The following is a 13190-nucleotide window of genomic DNA, read 5'->3' as shown; positions in this document are numbered from 1 at the left end:
GGAGAAGGTAGAAATGACTCAGCCTGGAACTGAAAATATGGATGGAGGACAACAGAGCTGCTTCATGGAAGGAGAACCTCAGCTTTTTTTTAAGGATGTTGAAGACAGTTCCATTCATTTTCAGTGATAAAATGAAAATGGGCAAAAAAGCTAAATATCTCAAAAAATATAAATTTCCAAAGTACCAAAAGTCATTACTGAAATGTCCTGAAGCAGCCATAGCACAAATATTGTGGAAGGAGATCAGATCAGTGTACAGAAGAAATAATGGATCTCAACAGAGTGAAATGACAATGAAAACACAATGAACCTGCAGTCTATCTAGTTTCCTGCAGCACATTACATTAGAGGTTTCAATAAGACAGTATGACCCCATAACTCTCCAGTGAAGCCAACATACTGACACAATCTCCTCCTTATGGACTTAGGATGTTATAAACTTACATCAGGATCGAGTTCCTCTAATTCATCCTCTAACCGCTGCAGCTCTTCCTCCGAGAGCTTCTTCAGCAGCTCATCCTCATCTATGTCCCTGTACTTCTCCATCTCTTTCTTTAACACCGACATAATGAAGAGCACGCCTGGAGAATGAAGGGAAACCATCATGTTAAATAGGAATGGTTAAGTCAAGCTTTTAATTGAACAGTCAATTTCCTTTTTGTTTTGGTTTTTGTAAAGTTTACTTTTTGTTAGCTTTTGTTCAACCAAGAAATGAAAAACTATCGGTTTCACCTTACTAACCAAATAAGACAAGCAAGATAAATGCTGGAAATTTTAGACGTTGAGGACAAAAATCTGTTGGTAGAAACATCCAAAACACCAGTAACAAAACAAAAAAGATAATAAAACAGGGTGCCTGAATGACTGAAAAGCAAACAAAATAATAATAATAATAATAATAATGCAAAAGCATCATTCTTTGAAGGAATGCATATCCACCTTACATGCAATAGAAAAAAATATATCTTGCTCAATATGCTCAGCTACTACACCTAATTTACCTCAATTTGTGTAAAATTCACTTAGTTATAGCCTATTTGGACTAAGTTTCAATGGCCGTGGCGGCCATCTTGAATTGGGTTAACTCCAGAGTTAAACAGCTGTAGACGTACATTGGGAGTTTCGTTTACATCATCTGGTGGTTCATGAGATATTTTACAAACAAGACAAACAAACACAAGCACAGATTCTCTTACCTTGATCTCCACCTCTGAGGTCAAATAAAAGGCAAACAGTTTCCTTCAAGCACTCTGGTAAAACAACTGAAAGAGGCAAAAGCACAGGTGAAGAAAACCAGCTAATGCTAAAGAGATTCATTAGAAATCTATTAGACAAAAATGCTGAACCTAATCAAGAGTTCAAGTGCAAAAAACCACTCAAACAGCAGGTAAAAATAACATAACCACAGCAGTAACTATTTAGGTTTTAATTTACTAGATTTCTAACATAAGTATGAAAACAGAAGAACATGAATTTCACTTATTTTGAGTAACTACTAGGGTTGGGCAATATTGGCAAAAAATAATCATGATTAATTGTGGTATTTAGTTGATAACGATTAATTTGACAATTAATCCCCTGGAGTCCGTGGACACCTGACCTGGTCACATGACCAAGTTAGTGAGAAAGATTTGTTCTTCATAAAAATCTGTTCCAAACTGTGTAAAAATTACAGACTTCAGGTTATTCATCAAATTTTAAATTGTGTTGATAGATAAATAAATTACAGAACTTTATTTTAATGTTCATCATATTTGAAGCAGAGAGGAGCACAGAGTGGACTCTGCCTGGTGGCATTAATCGTATTAAAGTGCCAAAACGTAATCGATTAATGTTTTTCTGACGATTAATTGCACATGATACGATTATGCCCAACCCTAGTAACTACAAAAGCTACCAGATTTTAAAAGAACTTAAAACAGGATAAAAGAAAATCTGAACAAACTGTTTTATTTCCACATTTAGGTCACCAACCATTGTATGAATCTGGATCATGTTTTTACCTATTTTTAGCCTAAAAATCAGTTAACTATAGTTTGTGACAAATTAGCTCCATGGGAATTTGTATGGGTTGCAAAACACCAAGGTGTTTGTTGGTGTAAGACGTGTCTCACTGACCAGTGTCTACCAAACAGCACCAACTACACAACAATAAATTGCAGAAGACGCAAAGCTAAATGAAATAAAGACAATGAATTCAGTCAGTACAAATGTGTTGTGAACTTCACTTTTTAGCATTATCTGGGTTCTGGCTCCGATCCACAGAGATCGAGCCAAGCGTGCTTTTCTTTTCTTCTGCTTTAACTTAGATCGATGACAGGTTTCCAAAACTTTGGATCAGGAACTGGGCCGAGGTCCAAATAACACTGCAAGTCAACCAGAAGACACCAACCTGACCTGATGATACCAAACAGGCCTCGCCTGTATTTAGGTTTCTACTTCAAGAGGATGACATTTACTGTGGAGAAGTGTAATTTTTTTTAAACCACCTGAGCCAGAGGGTAGGTACTGATTCGGTTATTATGACTGACAAATAAAAATCTGAAACAGGATCTAAAGTGAGATGTGTGCACATTTGTGAAATTTAGCAGATGATGAGCACTCTTTGTCACAATAAACCTAAATAATAAAATTTAAGAAAAAAACTTATTTTTCCTTGTTTCACATGAGGCATGTTTCTGTAAAACTTGCATTCTCTGTGAAGCTAGAATCTTTTACAACCAATAAATCGGTTGCAGTAACGTGTGTCTCAAAACACTTGAAACAAATCTATCTTTGACTCCAGTTTATCCACAAAAACAACTATAAAAATACATAACTCACAAACACAAATAAAAATGTGAGTACTTCTCATGTGGTGCCTGCCTAACTCAACAGAAAACTTAAAAAGTTACTCCTCAGTCCACAACAGCTGAGGGACAACTGTTTTCCATCTGTCATGTGAATTATGTGGGTTTCTGCTAGGTCTGCACTGATGGTGTCCATTTACAGGCTTAGCAGTGGCATCATGTGAGAACTATGATCAAATAGTGATTTGCACAAACCACACACAAAGAAAATGTCCACTTTTTTCTCCTGTTTTCGCAGATAAAAGCTTTTGGCAGCCCCTTGTGTTTTCTGCAGGGGTCAAAGTGTCAAAGATTTATCAAGCATTACATTATACTTTATTTGGTGACCAAGTTGCCAAAAGTAGTCAAGATTTGATTAATTCACACGTAGTTCATGCATTTTTTTTAAGGTGATGAATCATGCAGGGAGATTTAGTGGACAGGATGTTTGCCTCAGGGATTTAACTCTGTGCACAGAAAACTAAAAAGTACAATTAACTCCAAATATACTTTAATTAAAATGTCTAATTATATTTGGAGAATTTGCTATCATGAGATAAAACCTCCAAGAAACTTTCTCATTGAGCATAAAAAACTTTCTTTTGGTGTTTTCAAATGAAATAAAATCTAATGTAGCCTACCACCTCCAGTCTTCACTTTATTCGCCTGCACTCTGTTAAGTTTTGCATTCATGTACGTACCTCCTCCGGCGCTATTAATAGCCAGTCGGGCCGGCTGGGTGAAAGCAACGAATACTTTGACCAGATATGGTTTCCCTCCGAGCCGCGGCGCGAGGTCCGCTCCGCTCCGCTGCACGCGCGCAAGTCAGGCTGAAACCGCGCTACGTGAAGCAGCCCATGACCCGCGGACAGACACCAGAAACCGGCCGATTTCTGCGTGCACACGGCCTCCCGAGCCCCGTCCCCGGCTGGGTCTTGGTGGGTTTTTGGGAAAGTTTGGATCTCGTCTCCCTCAAAGGACACTTACTGGGGAGAGATCCTCCTCCTCCTCCTCCTCCTCCTCCCTGCAAAAAGCACCATGCGGCTGCCCTGTCACTCCAATGACGTCACCAAGCGGCTCTGCGCCCATTATCGGACACGAGTGTTTTAGGACAAACCGGGGACAGTTGAAACACTTGTTGCATTTGACTCAGTCACTCAGATGGTTTGAATTAGACAAACCAAATATTAATACAGCAAATTTACATCTGTCTGTTAATAGTCAAAACATTTATAGATCATTAAAGCAGGTACATTCTTCATAATTTGCATTTGAAAATGAAAAGTCAGGTGTTGCATTTGACCCCATTGTTTGGGGCTGGTGGCAACATATTATTAATGCAATATAATTCACTGTAAATAAGTTTTGTTATATTTATATTATTGCTTAATTTATAAAAACTAAGTTATGATATTACAGTGTTTTTTATTCTTTTTGATCAAATGATGAATATAGATTTGCTTTGATGAGTAGACCTTATATACAGATGTCAAAGACTGATATAAAATACAGTTGAGTTTTTGAGACAAGGATAATAGATCAGTTTGTGAGGCGATTAATTTTTGTTTTGCCAATTGTCTCTGTACTCCTACATTATGCAACATTTACATTAAAGAAACTGGGATTTTAAAACCATTGTTGAAACAGTAGAAAATACATTTTAAACACTTTTATGTTTTAAACTATAAAATTGTCATGAATACCCAATACCCTTTTAAGTGTAAATTTAATTTCAACATCTTAATATCATCTGTATGTGCTGTTTTTATATAGATTTATTTTATGGGGACCCCCTTCCTGTCAGCCATGATAAAACCTCATGTGTTAGCTAAATAAGCTGATCTGGATACATTTTAACTATATTAGTTAAAAGTCAACATATCACTTGTTTAAACCATATAAGTTTGAGCTGGATCACAAAAACAGTGACAACAGTATAACAAAAATAAAGCTGGGCAAAAATAATAATACTTTGGTTCCTCAAAAACTGTTATTTTCAAATAAATCCTGGATCAGTTTTTGAATCTGTTTACTTTTTCTTTGAAAGGCGGGACCTCTAACTGAGCATGTACATTGTGTCAGTGTCATCACTCTAGCTTGTTTTTGTTTGCAGAAAAATTATGTTGCAACCGTCCCTTGTTGCTACTGTCCCCGGTCTCCCCTACTTTACAGGAAACTGTTAGAGATCTGAACCAATCAAATAACCTTTAATGTTTCTTTTTTGTTTCTTTAATGTAATCTTTGTCAGGTTACAAATAAAGGAAATGTTCAATTCTGCAAAGAACGGTAGTTTATTATTTTTCCCCCACTCCAAAAACAAGTTGAAAAATATTTTACATTAATGTTTTAGCTGGAATGACAGCTAAATCTTCCTAGGCTTGGCTTCAGTTTGGAGCTTAAGCTTTAGAAGATTCGCACAAAAAAAAAAAAAAAAAAAAAAACCACTATGTGCTCTAAAGAGTTTCAAGTAAAAAATAAAAATAAAAAATAAAACTCCACAACAGCAAAACCAACATGCACAAACTAGTGAATATTTGAAGACTATGTACAATAACACAGTAATTTAAGGGGTAGACTTATACAGAAATCATATAAAAAGCCCTTAAATACAACAAAACATTAAGCAGGAAAGCAGCCAGCCGTACATGCAGCACACATTTGACACAAATTAGGAAAAAAAAAACTGTTTATGCATATAAGCCAATAAAGTTTTCTTTCCCATAACATACAACTGTTACATGCAATGTAAGTCAAGAGCATAACTTTTAAACAACTCACTATGTTCTGAATCATAAATCAAAGATCGAATAAATGTTTAATTTGGAGGTAGCAGAATAAAGAAAACCAGAAACGGTGTGTTTAAATCGCTGCCATCTCTGATAGGTGTGCGTGTGAACATCCTACGCAGCTGAAGACAGATCTCTGATGTCAGCCATGATGCTGTGAATCCACAGGTCCTCCTTCAGTGAAGTGTCCACCAGGTAAACCGTCAACCTGCGCTCCCACAGCTCACCTTTAATCTCCGACACATCGCGCACGCTCTCTACCTGTGCTACCAGCGCCTTCTTCTCCACATGACTCCTGAACAACATGGAAGCCTCCTCTGACCAGTGGCGATGCTCCACACCTGCACGATGAAGCAGAATGGACTAAGTGAACGCCAATGAGGTGATACACTCATGTACTTTGTGTTAGAATAAAAAAATTAAACGTGGGCGAAATGCACTTTTGAAACAAATGATACAGGAAAAAAAGAAATTGAGATTACTTTTACACGAGATGATGATCTTATAGAATGAGAAATTAACCTTTCACAATGACTGTACAGGAAAGTATGCAACTCACCTGCCAGCTGTGCAGCAACAGCCTGGAAGGGGAGCTGTCTGAACTCCTCTATCAGAGGCTGGATGACAGTGCTGTGGACCAGCTCATGTTTACCGTAATCCAGCTCATAGACGTTAACCAGTCCGTTGGCCAGGACCGCCTTCACCTGCACACGGTGCCAACTGTGTACAGAAGAGGGAAACGTAGCTAAATGACAGGAATCTAGGAAATCCTCTGTGTCTACCTGGTGCAGAGTGTTTATTACTTACTTCTTGTCTATTTTGGCAGCGTACACCTCTCCTTTCTGGATGTTTACAGCTCTGCTGGTATTCTCCATCTGGTTGTAGTGAAGAACCATTTCTCCCATCAACACCACCAGCTTATGCAGGGACTGCCAGAGCTGGACCACAAAGTAACCCGGGTGGCAGACCACTGGCACAAACACATCCATGTTCTGGCCAGGCTGGAGACGGGAAATGATGGTTTTTCACACAACTGTTTACATTTCTTACATCACAGCAAAACTAATCCAAAAATATGTTTATTAGGTCTAATCAAACAGAGAAATAAATCTTACACAATACATGTACAGCAAATATTTGTTTCATAAAAAGTGTAATTTTATTTACTGTAAAGTATTAAAAACTGTTATAACCCTAATGTAAACTAATGTAGCGACTGCTGGCTTCTAGCTGTTTTTAGTTTAAGAAGAGTATTCAGGATTATCCTTAAATATCTTCATGATTGATGACATAACACAACACTGTCTTACTTGTTTTGTTAATTTATTAGTGTTTTAATATTTTATTCAATTCAAAATAAGATTTTAGTCTATTGTTGACATTGTTTTCTAAACTGTGCCTGCAGAGGTGTCAATCAAGAAATTTACTGTAGCGTTTTTCTTTTCCTTGCAAAATGTGCTTGTAGCTCTGAATTTGCAGTGTTTAAGTGCACATGATGTGAACCACGAAGTGTCTCGTGTAAACATGAGTCACAGCACATGAAGGCTTGGTAATACTGAAAATCAGAAAGCAGCTGACTGCAGCGACTGGCTGTGTCACAGAAAAGCTAGAAACACATGATGAGACCTACTGGTTCTTATTCTGACTTCTTTCAGAAACAGGTTTCAAACAAAGCTACATACCTGAGGGAGATTCAGCAGAGGAGGCCATGAGAGCGGCTGCGTCTCAGTTTTGATGGGTGCATGCACTTCTTTCTCACGTAGCTGTGATGTGTTGTTAACAGGGTTTGGGAATGAGCTCTTTAGAGTCAACCTCTCCACCATAGAAGTGTGACCTGAAAACACAGAAAAACACTCCAAAACTTAAAAATTCCCGTTTTTATTTTAGTCAGTGTGATTCACTTAAAATATTTGTATACTGACTAGGGATGCAAATTATCAATTAATGGATTAATCTAAAGTTGATTATCTTATAGATTGACTAATGATTAATTGATAAGCGGCCATTTTCCTAAAAACCTGACATTTCTCTTTCTATGACATGAAGAGCTAATTTTTTACACACCAAATTTAAAAAAGTACAGTATTATTTTAACAATTCATTGTGCCAGCTGTGTGAGTAAACACTGACTGAATGAACAGAGAAATGTGGATTTCTTTCACATTATTATAAAATATAACAAAACAAGAATCTGTTAAGTTGCTGGTTGGAAAAAAAAATGAAAGAATAAAATAAGTAAAACAGTTAATTCCCCCTGAAGACAAAAAACTATAATTTAAACACAGGGTATTATTTTAAGATAAAGATTAACTCAAAAAAACTAAGAACATAATAAAAATATCCCTGAAAGACGTGAGATACAAATGAGTACTAGTAATTGTTTACATTCCTTTTGCTTCTATCATAGCTGGGCTGCACAGCATGATCTGACGTCAGTTACTGTTCATTAGATTGGTTTACTGGCCAGCTAAAACCAGCTAATGTTACACAGATTAGATTAACTTCAAGTTAATATTTGTAGCAACTGTAACTTTTTTGTTGTTGGTCTTTCACACCAAGTTAAACTCAACAAGAGGAAGCTAACGTTAGCTAAAGTTAGCTTTCCATTCTGTCTTCCTGCTCTCTTGTCTTCAGCATCATAACTGCTGGAGGGTTCGGTACAGCCTTCGGTACTTTTCCTTCCAGTTTGGTGTAGTCCATTATTATCGTTGTTTCGCAAAAAATAAAAAAATAAAAAAACTAAACAAGACTCGCGCGTTTGCAGTCCCGCCCACATCGAGGCGGCTTTCTGCTCAATTTAACAGGGCCGGGTAGAGTAGCAGCGTCCTCTGCTGGATGAAGGCAAAACTACACTGAAATCAGGTTTAAACTGATGTTTTCAATAATCGATTGGAAGACATTTTAATCGAATAAAAAATTATTCGACAATTAATGGTAAGTCGATTAACTGTAAGCACCCCTAATACTGACTTCTGCCAGGAACTGTCAGGCAAAGAATAGATCATCTCACCTGTATCCACGATGCTGCTGTCAGTGGTCAGTTTCTGCCTCAGCTCCCACTGGGCCAACTGATGGTTGATGCTCTCGTGCAGCTCCTGGCCGTCACCACCGACGAACAGGTACATACAGACCACCTTCTCCCCCTTATACTCTTTTAGATTAGAGATCTAAAATAAAAACAAAAGGAACTAAGTGTAAAAACATATTCGGCATTTTTGGCTAAGACAGGGTTTCTGCAAAAATCAGCCAATCAAATTTAATGCCATTTTGAAAAAGCCTTCAACAGTGAACACACATTTATTAAGGGTCATTTTAAAGCTCTTTTTGAACTATAAATGCATAAATTATCACACAACTTCGTTTGACAGAAGATTAAGTGATAACGAGCATTTCCCCCCAATTTAAATCTATATAAATGAGCATCACAGAACCTAACCTTAGGTTCTCACCGCATATTTGATTCATTTTGTCCAGCTGTAGACTCTAAAGTCAAATTCACACTCCCTCTGAACTGCCGAAATCGGTACGGATTGTCGCAGTTTCATGACAAAAATAACGTCACCAGTGTTCCCAGTGTCAACTTGGCCGCCCCTTTTGGCACAACCCGCCGGCAGAACTTTTTACCCCCCTCCCGCTACGATGGTAACGTGTGATTGGTCTGAAGTTCATGGGTGTGTTTGTCTGTGCTGAATGTGGTTGGACGCTGCAATTGTCCAACCACTCGGTTAAAAAAATAAAAACAAAAAACTCTCTTCCAGAGCTGACTGTTACCACGAAGCAGACTTATATAAAGATAGTCAAACCTTGAAAAACTCGTGGAGGTAAAACAGACGATGTGCACGGAGGGCTGGGCGATATGGCCCAAAAATTAAATCCCAGATTTTTTTTCATTCCAAATTCAATTTTCGATTTTAATCAGTTTCCCACGTAACAGAGTGCCTGTTTCAGTTGTTGAAACGAATATTATCGCTTTATTTATCGGCCACAATCAAATACAGCTAATCAATCACCCAGATAAACATGTCTGGCTGAGAGGAGACAAAACCAAACCATCCGAGGGGTTTCCAAAATTGCTAAAAAAATTAAAAATAATAACATTAAAGACTACCTTAGCTCAAATTTAATGCAATTTAAGGCATTGATTTTAAATAACATACCATAACAAACCCATTTAACAGGGTTCCCACACCTTGGTCAACATCAAATTCAAGGACTTTCCAGTACCAATTTCCTCAAATTCAAGAACCGAAAGCGACGGCAATTACCTGCTGTTACCGCAGAATGTTACCAATAAACAGGTTTAAAGGCACAGTGTGTAGGATTTGTTGTTTTCAGCGACATCTAGTGGTTGAATCATCCTCCCTGGGCCGGGTGGGTGTGTGTTCTGAGACACAGCCCAGAGGAGGAGCTGATCCCAAAAGGTGGTTCTAGTTCCAACCAGTCGTTTTTGCTCCCCTGCCTGCTGCCTCAGGACACTACAGGATTTATCAAACATGCATGAATGAGTCAAATCAAGACTCTGGACATGTTTTTGATGAGAGTTTAACATTATAATATGATATAAAACTCAAAAAAGTTGATTTTACATGATATTGCCCCTTTAATATAACCATACTAGTAAAATCTTAATGTTTTACAAGTCCTAAATTTTGATAAGTCAATTTAAATTTGCTCCAGCTCATTTTTAAACATGTAATTTATTCATAATTTAGTTTTAACTGTAAAAACTACTGTAGACCAGGAGAAAATTATAGCACCTATTAAAGCAGCTATTGTAGAGTAAAACATGTAACATGTTCAATGATCAGCTCTTTCACAAGTATTAACTTACAGTCAGAGATCTTTTTTTTTTTTCATTTTAATGTAAGCATTTCACTTTAAGTGAATGTGTCATAATCTGATTTAAATTTCAACTATGATCCATTTGTCTGTTTTCTTTTCTAATTTATCTTATTTTAGATTTCACCTTCATTTTGCAGTCTTCTTTTCCCAGCATGGCCTCATTCAACCACAGAATGGTTTCATGGCTCCAGCCTCCTCCTGGGACAGTGATGTCAGCCAGTTGACATTTAATAGTCTGCAAAAAAAAAAAAAAAAMAATTTGCCCATCTGTCAGAAAAGGAACAAAATTATCCATGAACTGCTAATTACAGATCTTTTCACAAAACAAACCAATCAAATTTACGTTATCAGGGTTCTTACAGTTTAAGGCAAGTTAAATTTAAGACCTTTTAAGACTTTTTGATGCCAAGTGAAATTAAATTTAAGACCAATTTCAAAATAAACACAAATGACAATAAATAAAATAAAATAAAAACTGTGGCAGAAACTTATAAACAAAAGTATTTTTGGTTGAAGTATTGAAATATAGCTAATAGACCAATAGTTTTTATCCATATCTAACTATAGCAGAAACATTCTTAGCAGTCAGTTTTAAACTGTGACATCAGTTTTTTTGTAAGAAAAGTGAATGCATTTTTGGAAAGACAAAATTACCATATTACAAAACAAATTTCTCATTGCTCAGATGGACAGTTGTTGAGATATTTGCATGTGAAATAACAGGAAGTGATGTCAAAGGGGAATGTCTGCATGTGAATATTAAAAAAAATGTTACCAATTATTTTAATATTTGAAATGAATCATCCTATGTACAATGTGTTAACATTTTTAAGACATCTGAAAGACTGATTTAAGACATTTTAAGGCTAATTAAGGCCTTATTTTAGGATTGATGAATTCAATGACTTAAGACTTTTTAAGGATCTGCAGGAACCCTGATTATGTTCATAATCATCCATTAGCTTTCCCTTATTCCGGGTCGGGTCATGGGGATAGCAGCACCATAAAGACATCGTTTTGTACATTTTAAAAACTAGAGAAAATGAGCTTATTAAAATCAGTGGATTGTTGAAGCATCTTGACACTTTAATTAACAAACCTGTGGTGGAATGACAACCAAAGCTTTCAAAAAAAGAAGGGGAATCTCTCGAAGATCGGTGACTTCAACGGTTGCAGACACCCCGAAGTCCATGAAGAGAATCTCCATCACTCTGTTGCCATACATGTTGGTCAGCTGAAGGTAAAAATTAAACATGGTCAAATCTCTGCACACAACTTTTTCCTAGATCCAAAAGATAAATCTATTTTTGGAATTGGGGTCCCACCTCTGCTCTGGCCCACTTTCCTTTGTAGCAGGCTAAACAGAACTTGCCAGTGAAAGGTCTGGAAACAAGGGACTCAAACGCCATCTTGTAGAAACAATTGTATCAAAATTAATATTAAATCTTGGTTGTCAAATATATTCATTACCCAAACCTTTATGTTTGTCATCACAGTGCACTTCAGCATCATCTTCAATCTTTTCTGCCAAAACAGCTCTAACATTCAGGAATGGACATCAACTGAATTTCTGCAGGTCTACTGTTTATTTGGCACCAAGCCATCAGTAGATAACTGTGAAGACTTTATATTTTTTTATTCATAAGCATCTACTCAGATTCACTTGGAAAATTCAACCACAATTCGAATCAACCGCAGCTCAAAACTAATCCAGATCTCACTACACTGCGCCTTTATTCAGGACACTGGCAACCAAGTTAAACGAACCAATTTGTGGAACTCAACATCTTGTTTACCTGAGAGGTGAAATATGCATCTACTTCTTCAAGCAACTTCCTCAGCCTGGCAGTTCCTCGGGAAGGCAGCTGACAGAAAATGGTTCCATCAGCGCACACGCTTGAGATGCACACATCCTGATAGGTAACATTTAACTACAGGAAACAGGGAAAAAATAATGTTAGATGATGCTAAAGAATTTAACCGTGTGCCGCAGAGGGTTGTTTGTTTTATTGCTTGAATTCAAACTAAAACTAAAAGTCAAACAGTTAAAAATAAAAACTTTAAAGAAAATTGATATGAGAACGTTCTTCATGTTATCATACAGAGAGCGGGTTGTTCATCGTCATGTCCCACAGAGACTTCAGGCACAAGGTGTTAATGTTGATGTCTTCATCTTGAGACGTGTCATAAAGAACAGCTTGAGGCATTTCATTCTGTGGACATGAAGGTAATGTTTCCATCAGCAGGATCTTTCCAACTGCCAACTTATCCAACAAGGACAGCAACAGAGAATGGGAGCTGAACGCCTCCAGGCCTGGTAGGAAGAAAACAAAGGAAAAAGGTAAACACTGATTGTATTTGAGGGAATGATTCAAAGATAATTACCAGTTTTCCCAGACTATAAATAGCATTTCTTTAATAATTGATTTCACAAAGTGTAAGAACAGACATTCAATCTGAAATAATACAAAACACACAACCCATACCCGATCCCTTAATTTACATAACCAGTCTAGGGCTGCACCGATTAGTTGAAATAATTGATGATGTCGATTATGTAAATTTGTCGACGCAGATTTTTTATTATCGATTCGCTGTTTTACATAACCACCAGGTGAATGTTCATGCAATTCCATTTCGATACCTAAACGCATCATTGCGACTGTATTGGCATAAGAGTGGTGAGTTTTCCATGCTTGTCCTGAACGCAGCATCGCGCAAGAGCGTAATGACG

General features: G+C 37.1%; 2 protein-coding genes across 4 annotated transcripts in view; both read right to left on the bottom strand.

Annotated features, from left to right (window-relative positions):
• Nucleotides 1–3852, bottom strand: part of tmod1 (tropomodulin 1) — a 43582-nt gene extending 39730 nt beyond the window's left edge. Inside the window, exons 1-3 of one of the 2 annotated variants that reach the window (XM_014023486.1) lie at nucleotides 3530–3852; nucleotides 1197–1262; nucleotides 445–581 (exon numbers count right to left, since the gene is read on the bottom strand). In XM_014023486.1, coding sequence (XP_013878940.1) covers nucleotides 445–567 — 123 coding nt within the window. In that variant the 5' untranslated portion in view covers nucleotides 568–581; nucleotides 1197–1262; nucleotides 3530–3852. The remainder of the gene's footprint in view (nucleotides 1–444; nucleotides 582–1196; nucleotides 1263–3529) is intronic. The other variant, XM_014023487.1, reaches the window with a different exon arrangement.
• A 1248-nt stretch (nucleotides 3853–5100) lies between these two features.
• Nucleotides 5101–13190, bottom strand: part of tdrd7a (tudor domain containing 7 a) — a 20090-nt gene continuing 12000 nt past the window's right edge. For both annotated transcript variants that reach the window (XM_014023491.1, XM_014023492.1), the window contains exons 12-21: nucleotides 12559–12770; nucleotides 12253–12387; nucleotides 11782–11865; nucleotides 11556–11690; nucleotides 10581–10691; nucleotides 8625–8781; nucleotides 7297–7448; nucleotides 6422–6615; nucleotides 6174–6334; nucleotides 5101–5955 (exon numbers count right to left, since the gene is read on the bottom strand). In XM_014023491.1, the coding sequence (XP_013878945.1) occupies nucleotides 5729–5955; nucleotides 6174–6334; nucleotides 6422–6615; nucleotides 7297–7448; nucleotides 8625–8781; nucleotides 10581–10691; nucleotides 11556–11690; nucleotides 11782–11865; nucleotides 12253–12387; nucleotides 12559–12770 (1568 nt within the window). In that variant the 3' untranslated portion in view covers nucleotides 5101–5728. The remainder of the gene's footprint in view (nucleotides 5956–6173; nucleotides 6335–6421; nucleotides 6616–7296; nucleotides 7449–8624; nucleotides 8782–10580; nucleotides 10692–11555; nucleotides 11691–11781; nucleotides 11866–12252; nucleotides 12388–12558; nucleotides 12771–13190) is intronic.

Source organism: Austrofundulus limnaeus, unplaced genomic scaffold (genome assembly GCF_001266775.1).
Source record: "Austrofundulus limnaeus strain Quisiro unplaced genomic scaffold, Austrofundulus_limnaeus-1.0 Scaffold372, whole genome shotgun sequence".
NCBI lineage: Eukaryota > Metazoa > Chordata > Actinopteri > Cyprinodontiformes > Rivulidae > Austrofundulus > Austrofundulus limnaeus.
Note: the sequence above shows the minus strand (reverse complement) of the source record. Positions and strands in the feature narration are given on the sequence as shown.